The sequence below is a fragment of the Rousettus aegyptiacus genome, unplaced genomic scaffold (genome assembly GCF_014176215.1).
Source record: "Rousettus aegyptiacus isolate mRouAeg1 unplaced genomic scaffold, mRouAeg1.p scaffold_m13_p_4, whole genome shotgun sequence".
Lineage (NCBI taxonomy): Eukaryota > Metazoa > Chordata > Mammalia > Chiroptera > Pteropodidae > Rousettus > Rousettus aegyptiacus.
In genome coordinates, this window is record NW_023416307.1 from 131,289,897 (window position 1) to 131,302,985 (window position 13,089).

Sequence of the window (13,089 nt, forward strand, 5' to 3'; positions counted from 1 at the left end):
TTAGAATTTCAAATTCAAATTCTTCAAATGATACCTTGCTCAGAAAATCAACATATGAAATAAATTTGCTAAATCTGGGCTAAGACATGGGGTCTAAATTTGTCTGTTCTCCATTATATCTTTATCCTCAAAAGTACCCAACGTATGCCCAGGGCACCCTGGAGCCCAGATTGAAAACAAAAATCATCTTGGCTCCTCTGAGGTACCAGGACCTATGAGAGTAAAAAGAAAATAGGGCTGCCACAGATCTGGATTCAGGCCTGATGTAAGTTAGCATGGGTTTTTGGCCATCGTTCACTCCCCCAAGGACAGGTAGTGTGCTCTTTAAGGACAGATCAGGAATTGCTAAAGGAAGCGTCTAATCCACATACCTTAAATTAGTGACCCTTGTAGGCCGGGAACAGTGATGCTTTTCTCCAGAAGTATCTCTTGTTCTTGGAACAATGTGTGGTCCCCTTATTATCACTGATTGCTAAGGGTCTTAAACTTGAAACTATTAATGCGACTCAGGCCAGGGAGCCTGTGGCTGTAGGATTTTCTCCTCGATTTTGTGGAACTTTTCTAGAAAGAAAAATAAAGTCCCTCCCTTATCTAAATAGAACATCAAGTACATTCAAAGACTATAATATTTCACCCATGAGCATTTTCCTAGCCTGGCTTTGGAAGCACCTATAAGTGCTAGCTTTATTGGAAATTTCCATCAGGGCTTTGATCCAGCAGTCTGCAGCCTATTACCTCTGGCTGAGCTAAACCCAGATCAGATTCTAGAATCCTGACAATCTATCTCTTCAGATCAGGGATTCCTAACCTTTTTCATTAGCAGTTGGCGAAGCCCATGGACCTCTTCTCAGAAGTGTTATTAAATGTACAAAATAACTTGATTTTAACATGTGCTCCATATAAAAATTATTAAAACATTTTACATTCACTTTTTTTGTACTATGTCTTCAAAATCCAGTGTGTATTTTACACTTAAATCATCTCAATTTGGATGCTAAATTGTCATCACAAATACTCGATCTTTATTTAGACTTTATTAATTAATAGTTGAAAAAATAGATTTGCATACTTGAGTTGTTCCAAACATACTTAAAAGGCTTCCAAACTGGATCGGGCATCCATTTTTAAAGTTAAATTTAAATTTATTGAAATGAAATGAAATTAAAAATTCAGTTCCTCCATTGCTCTAGGCACATTTCAAGGGCTCAGCAGTTACATGGAGGCAGCTGCTATTGTATTGGGCAGTCCAGCTTTAGACTCTTAAAAATCTCCAAGCTGAAAAGGAGGACTATACAAATGATCTAGTCCTACCCCTCAGGTGAGAGATGAAGCTGAGGCCCAGAGGACTCAGAGATTTTCCCAGGATCTCAGAGAATGAGGTTTTGAAGCCAGACCTCCCAACTCCTCTCTCTGCTGCTCCAACACACCGTGCTTGGTAACTGTCCCTAAGGTGATGATTAGTATTAACCTGCAATGACTGTGCCTGCCGTGAAGCCCCATTTATCATGACCTTAAGTCTTTAGAGCTGTCTACATAGGGACTCAAAAAAAGTGTGTTGTCACTATTGCTGTAGTTGTTGTGCACCACAACCACCCTGGCACATAACTGGTGTTGCACTTGTGTCCCCTACCTCTCCGTCCCCATCGTCGCCTGGCACCTGTGATGGCAGCAATACTTCATCCTGCTGATCCTGACCGACGGCGTCATCACAGACATGGCTGACACCCGGGAGGCCATCGTCCACGCCTCCCACCTCCCCATGTCGGTCATCATCGTGGGCGTGGGCAATGCCGACTTCAGCGACATGCAGATGCTGGATGGCGACGACGGGATCCTGAGGTCGCCCAAGGGAGAGCCGGTCCTTCGAGACATCGTTCAGTTCGTGCCCTTCAGAAACTTCAAACATGTACGTCTATCTCTGGGGTGGCTTCCCGTGGGAGAGAGCAGAGCCAAAAGACTTTCCCCTGACACATCTCCACCAGTTTGTAGGAAAGCAATATCAACTGTCCCTGCCTAGGTGAGGCCATCTCCCACACGGGATATGTAGAACTTTACTCTTTAGAGATAAAAGTGTAACTCTGAATTAGAGGTGAGAAGTCATGCCATCTATTTTAGCCAATATTTCACTGGCACTTGCCTCCATCCCTGTATAGTTTAGGGTTCCTGGTTCCCTCAGGGCTGCCATGTACAAGTGGGTAGGGCTGCCCCTGGGTACCTGGCCAATGAAGCAAAGAGAAGTTGAAATTCGGATCCTCGGTTCTGCTTGACAAGCCATGTGCCCTGGCAGAGGCCTGTGTTTGCCTTGGCAAGGTTTATTTTTAAACATATATCCTCTATAAATATATAGTAAGCAGCATCAAAGATTTATTTAACTCATTGAAGAGGGCACCAGTAGGACGACAAAGCTAGTTCAAAGGACGATATAAAACAGTTGGTTATGGTTAGTGGGGAAAATGCTGGAGTCAGTTTGCTAGGGCAGATTCAAATTTGGTTAATGACTGAAAAGGTTTAAAGAAATAGGCTTTTGATTACCTTTTCTACTGGACAGAAATCTCAGTTTTCTATAAGTGAACATCTAGCTTTATAGCCTTGGGCTCTAATCAATAATAAATACTAAGTTCAGCTGTGTCACATGTCTTTGATGACCATAAAGCAGGAGAGTTAGTGTGGCATCAAAAAGTACTCAGTAACAGGTGGTCTGTTTGTTTGTTTGTTTGTTTGTTTGTTTTTTGCATTTCCAAATTTTGGATAATTATTAACTCCACAAAAAAGAAGGATGCCTTTACAGTTTTGATAGTAATCCTGCTCTTATGGGGGTTGCAGTTGCCCAGAGGAACACCTTCTCTGATTCAGACAAAGGCTTTCTCGGGGCTGGTGGTGGCCCTGAAGAAGCCTTCAGAGCCTCTTCCAGAGGTGTCTGGGAGTCCTCGTGGGTAACGTGGGTTGTCACGGACAGCACTCTGTGATCTTTTGTTCTGTGCACGCTTATGAAATTTGCTCAAGAGCAGAGCATCTCTTGGTCCCTGCTACCCACTCCAGCCTCACCCTCTGCACAGCTAGTAATGCCAGCAATACCACTCCCAGGGGCTGGTAAGTGAACTTGAGCTGCCCCCACAGGAGGTCATCTTCAGAATCCTCAGTGTCTGAAGCAATTCTGCTGTCCCCTTGGAAATCCTCTCCTTTCCATGTTGCAGTGACTCTTCTGTCACCTGGACTGTTGGGTGATGTAGCAAAGTCTGTGTCCCCACATCTCCAGGATCCCTGCTGGAAACATCTTCTTCAGATTCCACTACAGCTCCTCAGTCGTTAGGTCCGAGGTCAGTTTTTTAGGGTCTCAGAGAAGAAGCAACATGCACTATGCATCCACTCCAAGCTTTCACTCCTGATGCTTTTTTGGAAAAGGCTCTCTCCTCTGGCCCAAAACCCTCATTCAAATGAATTCCTGATATTGTTCTGGCCAGTTTATTAGATATGTCCAGGCACATCCGAATCCCAGTTTGGGCCCATGCAGGGACCCCAGCTACACTGAGTCAGTGTAAGTATAGGAGCTAGAAGGATGGATGAGATTGTTTATACAGAGAGATAACCCCCAGCGCCTGCATCAGAGCCTTTGACCTGTGCTTTTCCTGAATTGCCATTTGTTCTGCTGCCTACTTGGGACAGGCTTTAAAGCCAGCATTCAGATAAATCCTGAGCCCTAGATCTCATGACCATGTAAGGAGGTCACGCACACTCCAGAGCTCCTTGAACGATGAGCTATTGCTTATAACTGTACTGCCACGCAATTTTGATTCTCCTCTTAAGGAGAGCTTCGCTGTAATTAGAATCATTAAAGAAGCATAAAATCAATTCTTGGCTACAGAGTTGACTGCAGAGGGATTTCCAAGTAATGGCAGCAACACCTAACCCTCCCTATAGGCTCATAGGCAGTGAGCATGCATGAGGGGTGACTCGCCACCATAGCCCACCTTCCACTTGCCCAAGGAGGAGGTTTCTGAATTAAATCACCCATCAGATGAAAGAGACTCACCAAGTCCTCAGATTGTCTACATGTGGACAGCAAGGAGTGATGTCCTCTAATAGTGGTCCCCAACCTTTTTTGGCACCAGGGAACAGTGCTCCTATGAGAATCTAATGGTTGATGATCTGAAGTGGAGCTGAGGCGGTGATGCTGGTGCTGGGGAGTGGCTGCAGATACAGATGAAGTTTCACTCCCTCACCCACCACTCACCTCTTGCTGTGCAGCCCAGTTCCTAACAGGCCTTAACCAGGACCACTCTACAGCCCAGGGGTTGGGGACCCCTACTCTATAAGGAAGGATGTGCTGGGGCAGGCTGAATGCACTGCAGCTGTGTTCATCAATGAATCTACGTAGTTGCCTGATGTCCAAATTGGAGAGAGGGGTGTTCTTCCAGATTTTTACGTCCTGCCTCATTTTGTCAACCAGATGGAAGTAATTACTTTGTCTGTGTAAAGAGGGGCCAAAGAACTCACTCCCTAGGAGATTTATGCACTTCCCCAAACCACTCCTCTTCTGCCCCCTACACATCACACACACACACACACACACACACACACACACCACACATACACACACCTATGTGATAAAACAAAGCCACTGAGCCATGCAAAATTCTAGCCTCTACTCCAGGCCTCTTCCTCTTTCCCAAACACTTGCCTTCTCTGTGCAAGGTATTTGCTAGCCCTAGGACTCCAATGAGATGATAAAGCCATAGGTCCAGGCTTCGAGGAATTTACCAGAGAATTGCATAGTTGGGACATAGACGTCAGCAGAAAAATCCCATGCTAAGCAGTCTGTGAGTGGTTGAAAAGGGCTAAAATGTTGCTACAGGACTTCAGAGCAGGCAGAAATAGCCATGAGGAAAACCTCACTGCTTGAGCCGGGTATCCTAGGAAGGACAGAGCCTTGGTAAGCAAGGAGTTGAGGGGCTTCAGCAGAAAGGGAAGCGCACTGATCAGGGCAAAGGGAGTGGGCCATCACTCCCTGCCCCTGTGCTACACAGAGGCTCCAGCTGTTCTGTGGAAGATAAAGCAGAATGCCAGGAGTATATCGTCCACCTTATCTTCATGGATTTCAAATTAGATTTTGACAACCATTTCATTATCCAGACTAATCTGTACTAAATTCAATAAGCCATAGATAAAATGAAAAGTAGAGGAACCAATACAGTTCATATGACCTCATAACCCATGAGTTCTCTCTCTTTTTCTGCTCTGCATGGTAACTCAGAGATTGTAAGTGAATAGGGCAAAGGCTCTGAGCTATGTGACTCTGGGCAAGTTACTCAACCTCTCTGTGCCACAGATTTTCATCTGTAAAGCGAGACAAATGACACACATTGGAAGATCAAAGATGGTGTCTACATAAAGTTTAGCACAGTGTCTGGGCCATGTAGGCGGTTAATAAATACAGCTATTACTACCTGCTGCTTTCACATTTTCGACCTTTTCCTAACCAACTGATGTCCCCAAGACCTATTTGCTCACCACGACCATGAGCACAGGCATGCAAAGGGATGAGAGAATAGCTTAGGAGTGCTATCTAAATTTAATTTAAAAATTAAATTTATTAAAATGTCAAGTTCTAGTTGCACTAGCCACACTTCGAGGGTTCGCCAATTGCATGTGTCTAGTGGCCACCATGTTGGACAGAACAGAGGTAGAGAATTTTCATCATTGCAGCAAGTTCTGTTTGATAGCACTGTTTGGGAACGTTTTCATCTCCAACGAGCAGCAAATCTGTCTTACAGTGGATCACGTAACTAGTTCTTAACTAAGGGTGACTTTACTCCAAAGGGGACAGTTAGCAGTGTCTGAACACATTTTTGAAGTTTTCAGTTGCGGAGCACCTAACATACATCTAGTGGATAGAGACCAGGGATGTTGGTAAACATCCTACAATGCGCAGGATAGTCCCCCACACTAAGAATTATCTGGCCCAAAATGCAAGAGAACCAAAGATGAGAAACCCTGGATGACATAGGTACAAATGTGTTTTTCTCATGTAATTAGCAGTTAGGGGCTGGAGGCTGCTGACATTCTTTTTTTTTTTTTTTTTTTTTTTTCGGTGATGTAAGAGTGTCAAGGCCAGCACTTGGTCATTCCCTTTGCTATTTACTCACAATGATCAAACAGTCGCCATAGCTCCAGCAATCATATCTAGCTTAAGGAAGGAAAAGGGAAGAAAAACAAAGCCAACCATTTCTGTCTTCTTTAACCAGAAAAGAAAAACTTTCCAAGAAGAAACTTCCAAGAAATTTCCACTTACATCTCAAATAATGAAACTGGGTCACACGAACATCCCAAGATGCAGGGGTGGCTGGGAACTCAAGTATTTGGCTTTCTAACCTCTATATGAGAGATTGCCAGAGAGAAAAGGTGGGAATGACTTCTATATCTACCTCATTCCCGAGCAGTTATTTGTACAGAGCATTAATGGATGCCCAATGTCCAAAGTGCCATCACAACTTCAAAATATAAGGGATCACTTCAGAAAAACTCACAGTATTTTCAGTGTCTCTAGCCTCCTAAAAATCCTGTGACATGCAATGAATTCTTATTATTTCCTATTTTGTCTCTGAGAACACCAGGACTTAGCAAAGTTGAATGGCTGAATGACAAGCTACAGAGAAAGGAAAGAGCTAGAAACCAGGTCATCTGGCATTTAGTTCATCCTCTTTCCTTCTGGATCTTCCTTGAGGAATCTCAAACACTTGTTAACTGCTCACTCTGCTTCAAGTTTTCAAACTTTTCAGTATTTATAATGAGGCTCATAGTGAGGCCTGGGCAGTTTTGCTTGTCCAGGGGTTGAGCAGTTAATACTGAATACCAGAGTCAGAAGTCAGCTCTGCATGACTCCAGAGTCCATGCAGAATATCAACCTCTACCTTCCTCTGCCTCAAAACATACAGTGGGGCCTAAATGCTGATAGAATAAAGGCTACATTAATTAGTGTGGCAATATTCAAGCCACACCTGGCCTGATGTTAATTTTCCAACTGAATGTCCCACCAATCCTGCATCCTCTACACACACACACACACACACACACACACACACACACACACACACACTTCCTTCAGCCCCATCAGATGACTCACTGTCCCTAAAACAATCAAATGCCAATCATCTCCTCTACAATTTGAAACATGCCCAACTTAAATGCAATCTCTTCCTGGGAGCCTGCTCTGATTTCCTCCAAGATGACTTAGTCTTCTTTGCTCTCGTCACACAATGCGACTCTGGAGCAGTACTTCTCAAATTTCATATGTATAGAAATCACACAGGCATCAAGTTAAAATGCAGATTCTGATTTAGTAGCTCTGGGATGAGTCTAAGTGTCTTCCTTTCTAATTAGCTCTCATGTGATGTGATGTTGCTAGTCTGTAGCATGTGTTGTGTTCTACCTCATAGCAGAGTTAATTTTGTCTATACCAGGTTCCTCATATGATTGTAACTTCCCTAATAGCAAGAACCATAGACCCCACAGACCATAGTGCCTTGAATAAAATTGCCTGGAATTGAATATAAATCAGAAACAAAATTGCAAGACAATTCATTATACCATCCAACTTTCACCTATATTCAGTTGTGAGTAGTTTTATGTTTTGAGACAGGAATGAAAAAAACATAATTAGGAAATTAGTGATTCATTTTCCAAGGATCTGACACCTCATGCTTGGGGTAGACCCTCGACACATAATGAAAGAATGAATGAGAGAGGTTAGCTGCTCAGGACAGGACTCTTGATCAGACTGCTTTGGCTAGGTGCCAAAGTCACGGTAATTTCTTCTTCCCTGCAGGCATCTCCAGCTGCCCTGGCAAAGAGTGTGTTGGCTGAAGTCCCAAACCAAGTCGTGGACTATTACAACGGCAAAGGGATTAAGCCAAAATGTTCATCAGAAATGTATGAGTCTTCCAGGACACTAGCACCATGAACTCCACTGACTTTTACAGAGTTCTGAAATACTATTCCTCCTAATATTTAATACTTCTACTACTCCAGTACTTTAAAAAAATACACATTTAAAAATAGCACGTTTTGGTGATTTTTAACTAACCGACAATTTTTTTTGCATGTGTAGCCCTGAGGCCTGGATCTGTTAAGCCCTTGTATTGTAAAAGACTTTTTACAAACAAACATGAATAATTATAACATACTCTTTACATTACAGCATGTCGCCTTGAAATAAAATGGTATCTGTATCCGTTTTTTATACAGGTTTGTTGAAATTTTGCTAAATTTCTTATTATCTTTACACTGTAAAGCATTTTGAAACATTTATTGAACGTTGATAGCCAAAACTTACTTGGTTTTATCTGCTATAGGACGAGAGACTTTTCAAAATGGCAGATGCATGGACTGTATTTTGCATGTTTAAAATAATAATAAAAAAAACACTCACACTGTTTTTTGCAGTTGTTATCTATAATTCATCCCTGCTGAGAATGGTTTCTCTACTGAAGAAGATGTTTGTTGACCTAAAGGTTGTCTTCTTGGCGTGGGTCTGGGGTCACTTAGCCCAGCATGGCTAACTTTACTGTGCATACAGATCAACTGAGGATCTTGTTAAAATTCAGACTGTGATGCAATAGGTCTGCATGGGCCCAAAGTTCTGCAGCCCTAAGAAGGTCCCAGGTGATGCAATGCAGTCCTCAGACCACACTGAGTACTGAAGCTCTAGATTTTAGGGTGTGTTCATAGAGATCATCCAAAATAAGGCAGCACCTAATCTCCTTGAGTATGGCACTTCTTCCCTGCCAGAAGCACAAAGGTCCTGCCTGTCTCTGAGGCAGGAATAGAAAATAATGAGACTGATTCCAGAAGCTGGATACCCCACATCAGTCTCACTGCTTTACAGTCACACCTCTTCCTTAAACAGACAAGGGAGTGCGCCTCCTAGCCGGCCCCCGCTTCTCAAAGGAAGCATCTCACATCTTGCAGGAATGGTTCCATGTTTATGTCAATCCCCAGGAATGACCTCAAAAAGTCTTAGTAGAACCACAACAGTGGAGACTTGCCCATGGCAAATGGCCATGCAGTATGACTTCCCAGAAATATAGCCCACCAAGTTGATTTTCAAGATTAGTGTGAGGCTTCTTTTTGCCTCTTTTTATCAATTCCAAGGGCAAACTCTATCAGTTGAAATGCCTGAAATAATCGTTTTAGTTGGAGGTGTTTTGTTTCTACATAAACTAACCAATCTGAAACCAGAAGAATGAATGATTCACTTATATAATCTTCTCAAGGAGAATGAACAAGTGTTTGCAAGCATAAAATACACAAGGTGGAACTTACTTTTAATCAGAGAGATGGGGAAGTAAATCACAGGGCAAAATAGATCTGTTTGTTGTTTGTCGAGGAGGGTAGTATTAACAAGCAAATCAAATGCCTTGCATAATTTCCATGTTACAATTATAGATCCTAACCTTGCAAATACATGTCAGCCAAATGCACAACATTTTGGGAATGATGGTAAAAATGTATGACTGAAAAAATCATAAATATTTAAACTGTATTGTTTTATGAATAAATTGGGTACTTACAGAATTTTTTCTAAGAGTTATAGTCTTGTTTCTCTTTTCAAGGCAATTTCCTAGCAGTGATTTATTTCATGTAGGTGACATGGCCTCAGATTAGAACTGGCTTTTCACAGTCCCACAGAAACATGGATCATCGTTTTTAACAAACAAGGAATTAAAATATTTAGGTAGGTTCTGTCCTACAGAAATATCTGGTGATTGTTTCTAGCCCCAAACCTGGACAAGGCTTTCTTCATCTGTGTGCCTGGAACGTAGTAAGCACTGAATAGATATTTAATGGATAAGGAGATGACTAATCAAATGAATGAATGTACGAATGAATGAATGCTTGTTAGTATACTTCATGTTTGATCTCAAAGTTATCATAGATTTAACAGTTAAGTGGCTGTGGCCCTCAATCAAAATGATGTACCATGTCATCCTCAAATGTCTGTTGAGATCTATTACATTTATGTCAGGACTCCTAGAATCTGTGAGATGAAGTGACAAGGACAGAGTTCAGTTTGCCTGGCAGAACCTTGTGACTAAAGCCAGACTGAAGCCCAGCTCAAAAAGAATAATAAAAATAATAGCTGATAATTATTGAGGGCTTATTGTATGCCAACCACTCTTTTAAGTGCTTGTCACATATTATCTCATTTAATTCTCCCAACAACCCTATAAGTTTGGTAGTATTATTAGCCTCATTTTGCAGATAAGAAAACTGAGACACAGAGAGTTCGGGTAACTAACCGAAGGTCACACAGCTATTAAAAGGCATAGTTAGGATTTGAACACAGACACTCCGGCTCCTGGGCTCAAACTCATATCATCCCCATTTCAGCCACCGTCCTAGAACTATACCCAAGACCTTGCCATATTAAGCAACAGATAATTAAGAGATTTGAGAGAATGAGCCTTAAAAGATGAACTTTGCCTCCATTTCCAAAATTTCTTCTCATCTCGTGATAGCTTTTTATTGTGGGCGCTTGGCATCTTGTGATGTACAACATCCCCCTGGGAGCAGTGGAAGAGTCTCAGGATACAACCAGGTCTTCCCAACTTCTTGTCATTGAGAAGACCAGGTAGATTGGACACTGCAAATGCAGATGCTTCCGGGAGCTGAGCCATGTGAACCACTGAGGAGGAACAAGTTCAAACACAGGAACACAAAGAGTACAGTGTGGTAAGGCTGGAGGGAAACTGATAAGTATGTGTCTAAAAGAGGGTGGCTACCACCCAGTCCAGGGGGCACGCACGAATGGGAACTCAATGCATGCAGGCAGTCCATCCAGTTTTTCAAGAGAATTGAAAAGTCGTATTTCACATAAAACCACCAATTTATAAATATGGAAAATGCATTAAAAGTAAACAGTTGTTTTTAGATACTACAAGGGCCAAACTTTGAGTTGAATGAGAGCTATCTCTGGGCTTACTTTGGCGCTGGCATCCAAATTCAGAACCACTGACGTATCCATGGGCTACCCTCCACTGGGCCTCAGTGGATACTATAGACTCTTAAAAATTCTTGAGGACACCAAAGAGATGTTATTTCTATGGTGTATATATATGTCTATCGATATTTGAGGAATTAGAAACTGAAACTGCAAATATAATGTATTTACTAATTCATTTAAACAATGTTAAACCATTATATATTACCATAAATAAAATATTTTTATTTTAAAAACCTATATTTTAAAAACCAAAAAAATAATGAGACAAGCAGTACTGTGTCTCGCTTACTTTAATTAAAAGACCCCTGGATTCTCATAGTTGCTTCTTCATTTAACCTGTTGTGAAATGATGTTTTGGTTGAAGTATAATGAGAATCTAGCCTCACATGGCAACATAGTTGATAAGGAATATTTTCAGCTTTCTCAGAAAGCTGTGCTTATCCTTTTTACCAAAACTCAACAAAGGGTAGTTTCTTAAAGGTTAGTTGCAATGTGATATACAAAATCATATCAATAAACCTTTCCTGGCATTTTCAATGGTTCTTTTACCCATGCATGATTTTGTAACATTATCCATTGGTCATTTGGGAAATACTAAACCACCAGTTATTCAGATGTTCCAAATGCTCACATAATTTATTTTACCATATTAAGAAAATCACATTCTTTTGCTATCTACTATCACTGCCAATCTCCTCACACAGTCTTTAAGTGTTGAGAATCTGCCAAATTATGGTGGCAGAATCCAGTTTTCTAAAACTCTAATCTTTGCTAGAAAGCTCAAATGTTATCATTGGCAACAAATACTGTCAGATGTTTTTCTTGAAGTGACAGGCTCAGTTTTATTCGTTTTTCAAGGAAAATATCTCCCAAATACACATGTCTGAATAACTCTAGTTTATGTCAGTCTTTCAGGTAAAAATGGTGTTCCATCAAAGGAAAAAAGAAGAAGAAACTAGCTAGTTTAGGTCAGGACACAATGGCACATTTGTTCTTCTTTGAGGCAATTATTTCAGACTGGAATCCAGCAGAAGCACTTTCTAGGGGCTTTGCATTTTGTCACCTAACATATGAAGAAGACCTGAAAATCAAAACTTAATAAAATTAATAATTTTTGTGCTCCATCAAGAACACCCATAAGTGAAACCACAAGTTCTTTCCTGCAAGGGTGTGAGGGGGCAAATAAAAGCCCATTGGTACACTGTGGTGTCACCTTCTTAAAGAGAGCTGAGACTCCAGTGCCTTTGCACCATCAGCACAAATGTCAACGTGGTGAAAAAGTCAACCATTTTTGTGTTCTTATGAAAACAGTTTTTACCTCACACACTCCCTGAGTCTCAGGGATCTTCAGAAACCACCCTTAAAACTGCTTACTCTAGACCACTTGACAAAGGGCGTATTTGTTTGCTATTTCCACAAGCTTAGTGGATTAAAACAACATACATTTATTATTGCGTAGTTTCTGTAGGTCAGAAATTCAGGGAGACTTCACTGGGTCCTTCCAGCCTCGTAAGGCTGAAATCACACTGTCACCAAGACTGGACACTCTGGGAAAGAATCTGCTGCCCAGCTCATTCAGGCTGTTGGTTGAAGCTGTAGAATTGAGCTCCCATTTCCTCGCTGGGTGTCAATCGAGGAAGGCAGGTGGCAGGTGGGCAGTCTTTTCTCCTAGAGGCTTTTCACATTCCTTCTCATGCTTTCCATATGGCCCCTTCCACTACTGGTGAGTCCGGTATCTTTCAAGCATTGAATCTCTCTGCCTCTTCTGCAGCATCTCTCTGACTTCAGCCAGAAAAAGTTCTCTGTTTTTTGTGTGAGTAGATTAGACCACTCAGATAATCCAGGATTCATTCTCCTAAATTCTATAACCTTAATTACATCTGCAAAGTTCCTGGTGTCATGTAACATAATACGCTTATAGATTCCAGGGATTAGGGCTTGAATATGTTTGAAGAGCCATTCTGCCTATCACAGTGGGAATGCAGGACGTTGCCAGATAATTTTAAAAGGAAATGTGAGGCGTTCAAGAACTATAAGGGGGCTGCCTGCAGAGACAGAAGGAGAATATAAACGAAGTCAAGGAGTGGTGG

The 13,089-nt window shown here is 41.7% G+C and overlaps 1 protein-coding gene across 4 annotated transcripts in view; it reads left to right on the plus strand.

Moving 5' to 3' along the window:
- The window catches only part of CPNE4 (copine 4), a 409,148-nt gene extending 399,460 nt beyond the window's left edge, over positions 1-9,688 (plus strand). For 2 of the 4 annotated variants that reach the window (XM_016140291.2, XM_016140289.2), the window contains exons 15-16: positions 1,670-1,906; positions 7,823-9,687. In XM_016140291.2, coding sequence (XP_015995777.1) covers positions 1,670-1,906; positions 7,823-7,957 — 372 coding nt within the window. In that variant the 3' untranslated portion in view covers positions 7,958-9,687. Of the gene's footprint in view, positions 1-1,669; positions 1,907-7,822 lie in introns of all 4 variants that reach the window. The other 2 variants (XM_016140288.2, XM_016140290.2) reach the window with 2 other exon arrangements.
- The last annotated feature ends 3,401 nt before the right edge of the window (positions 9,689-13,089 follow it).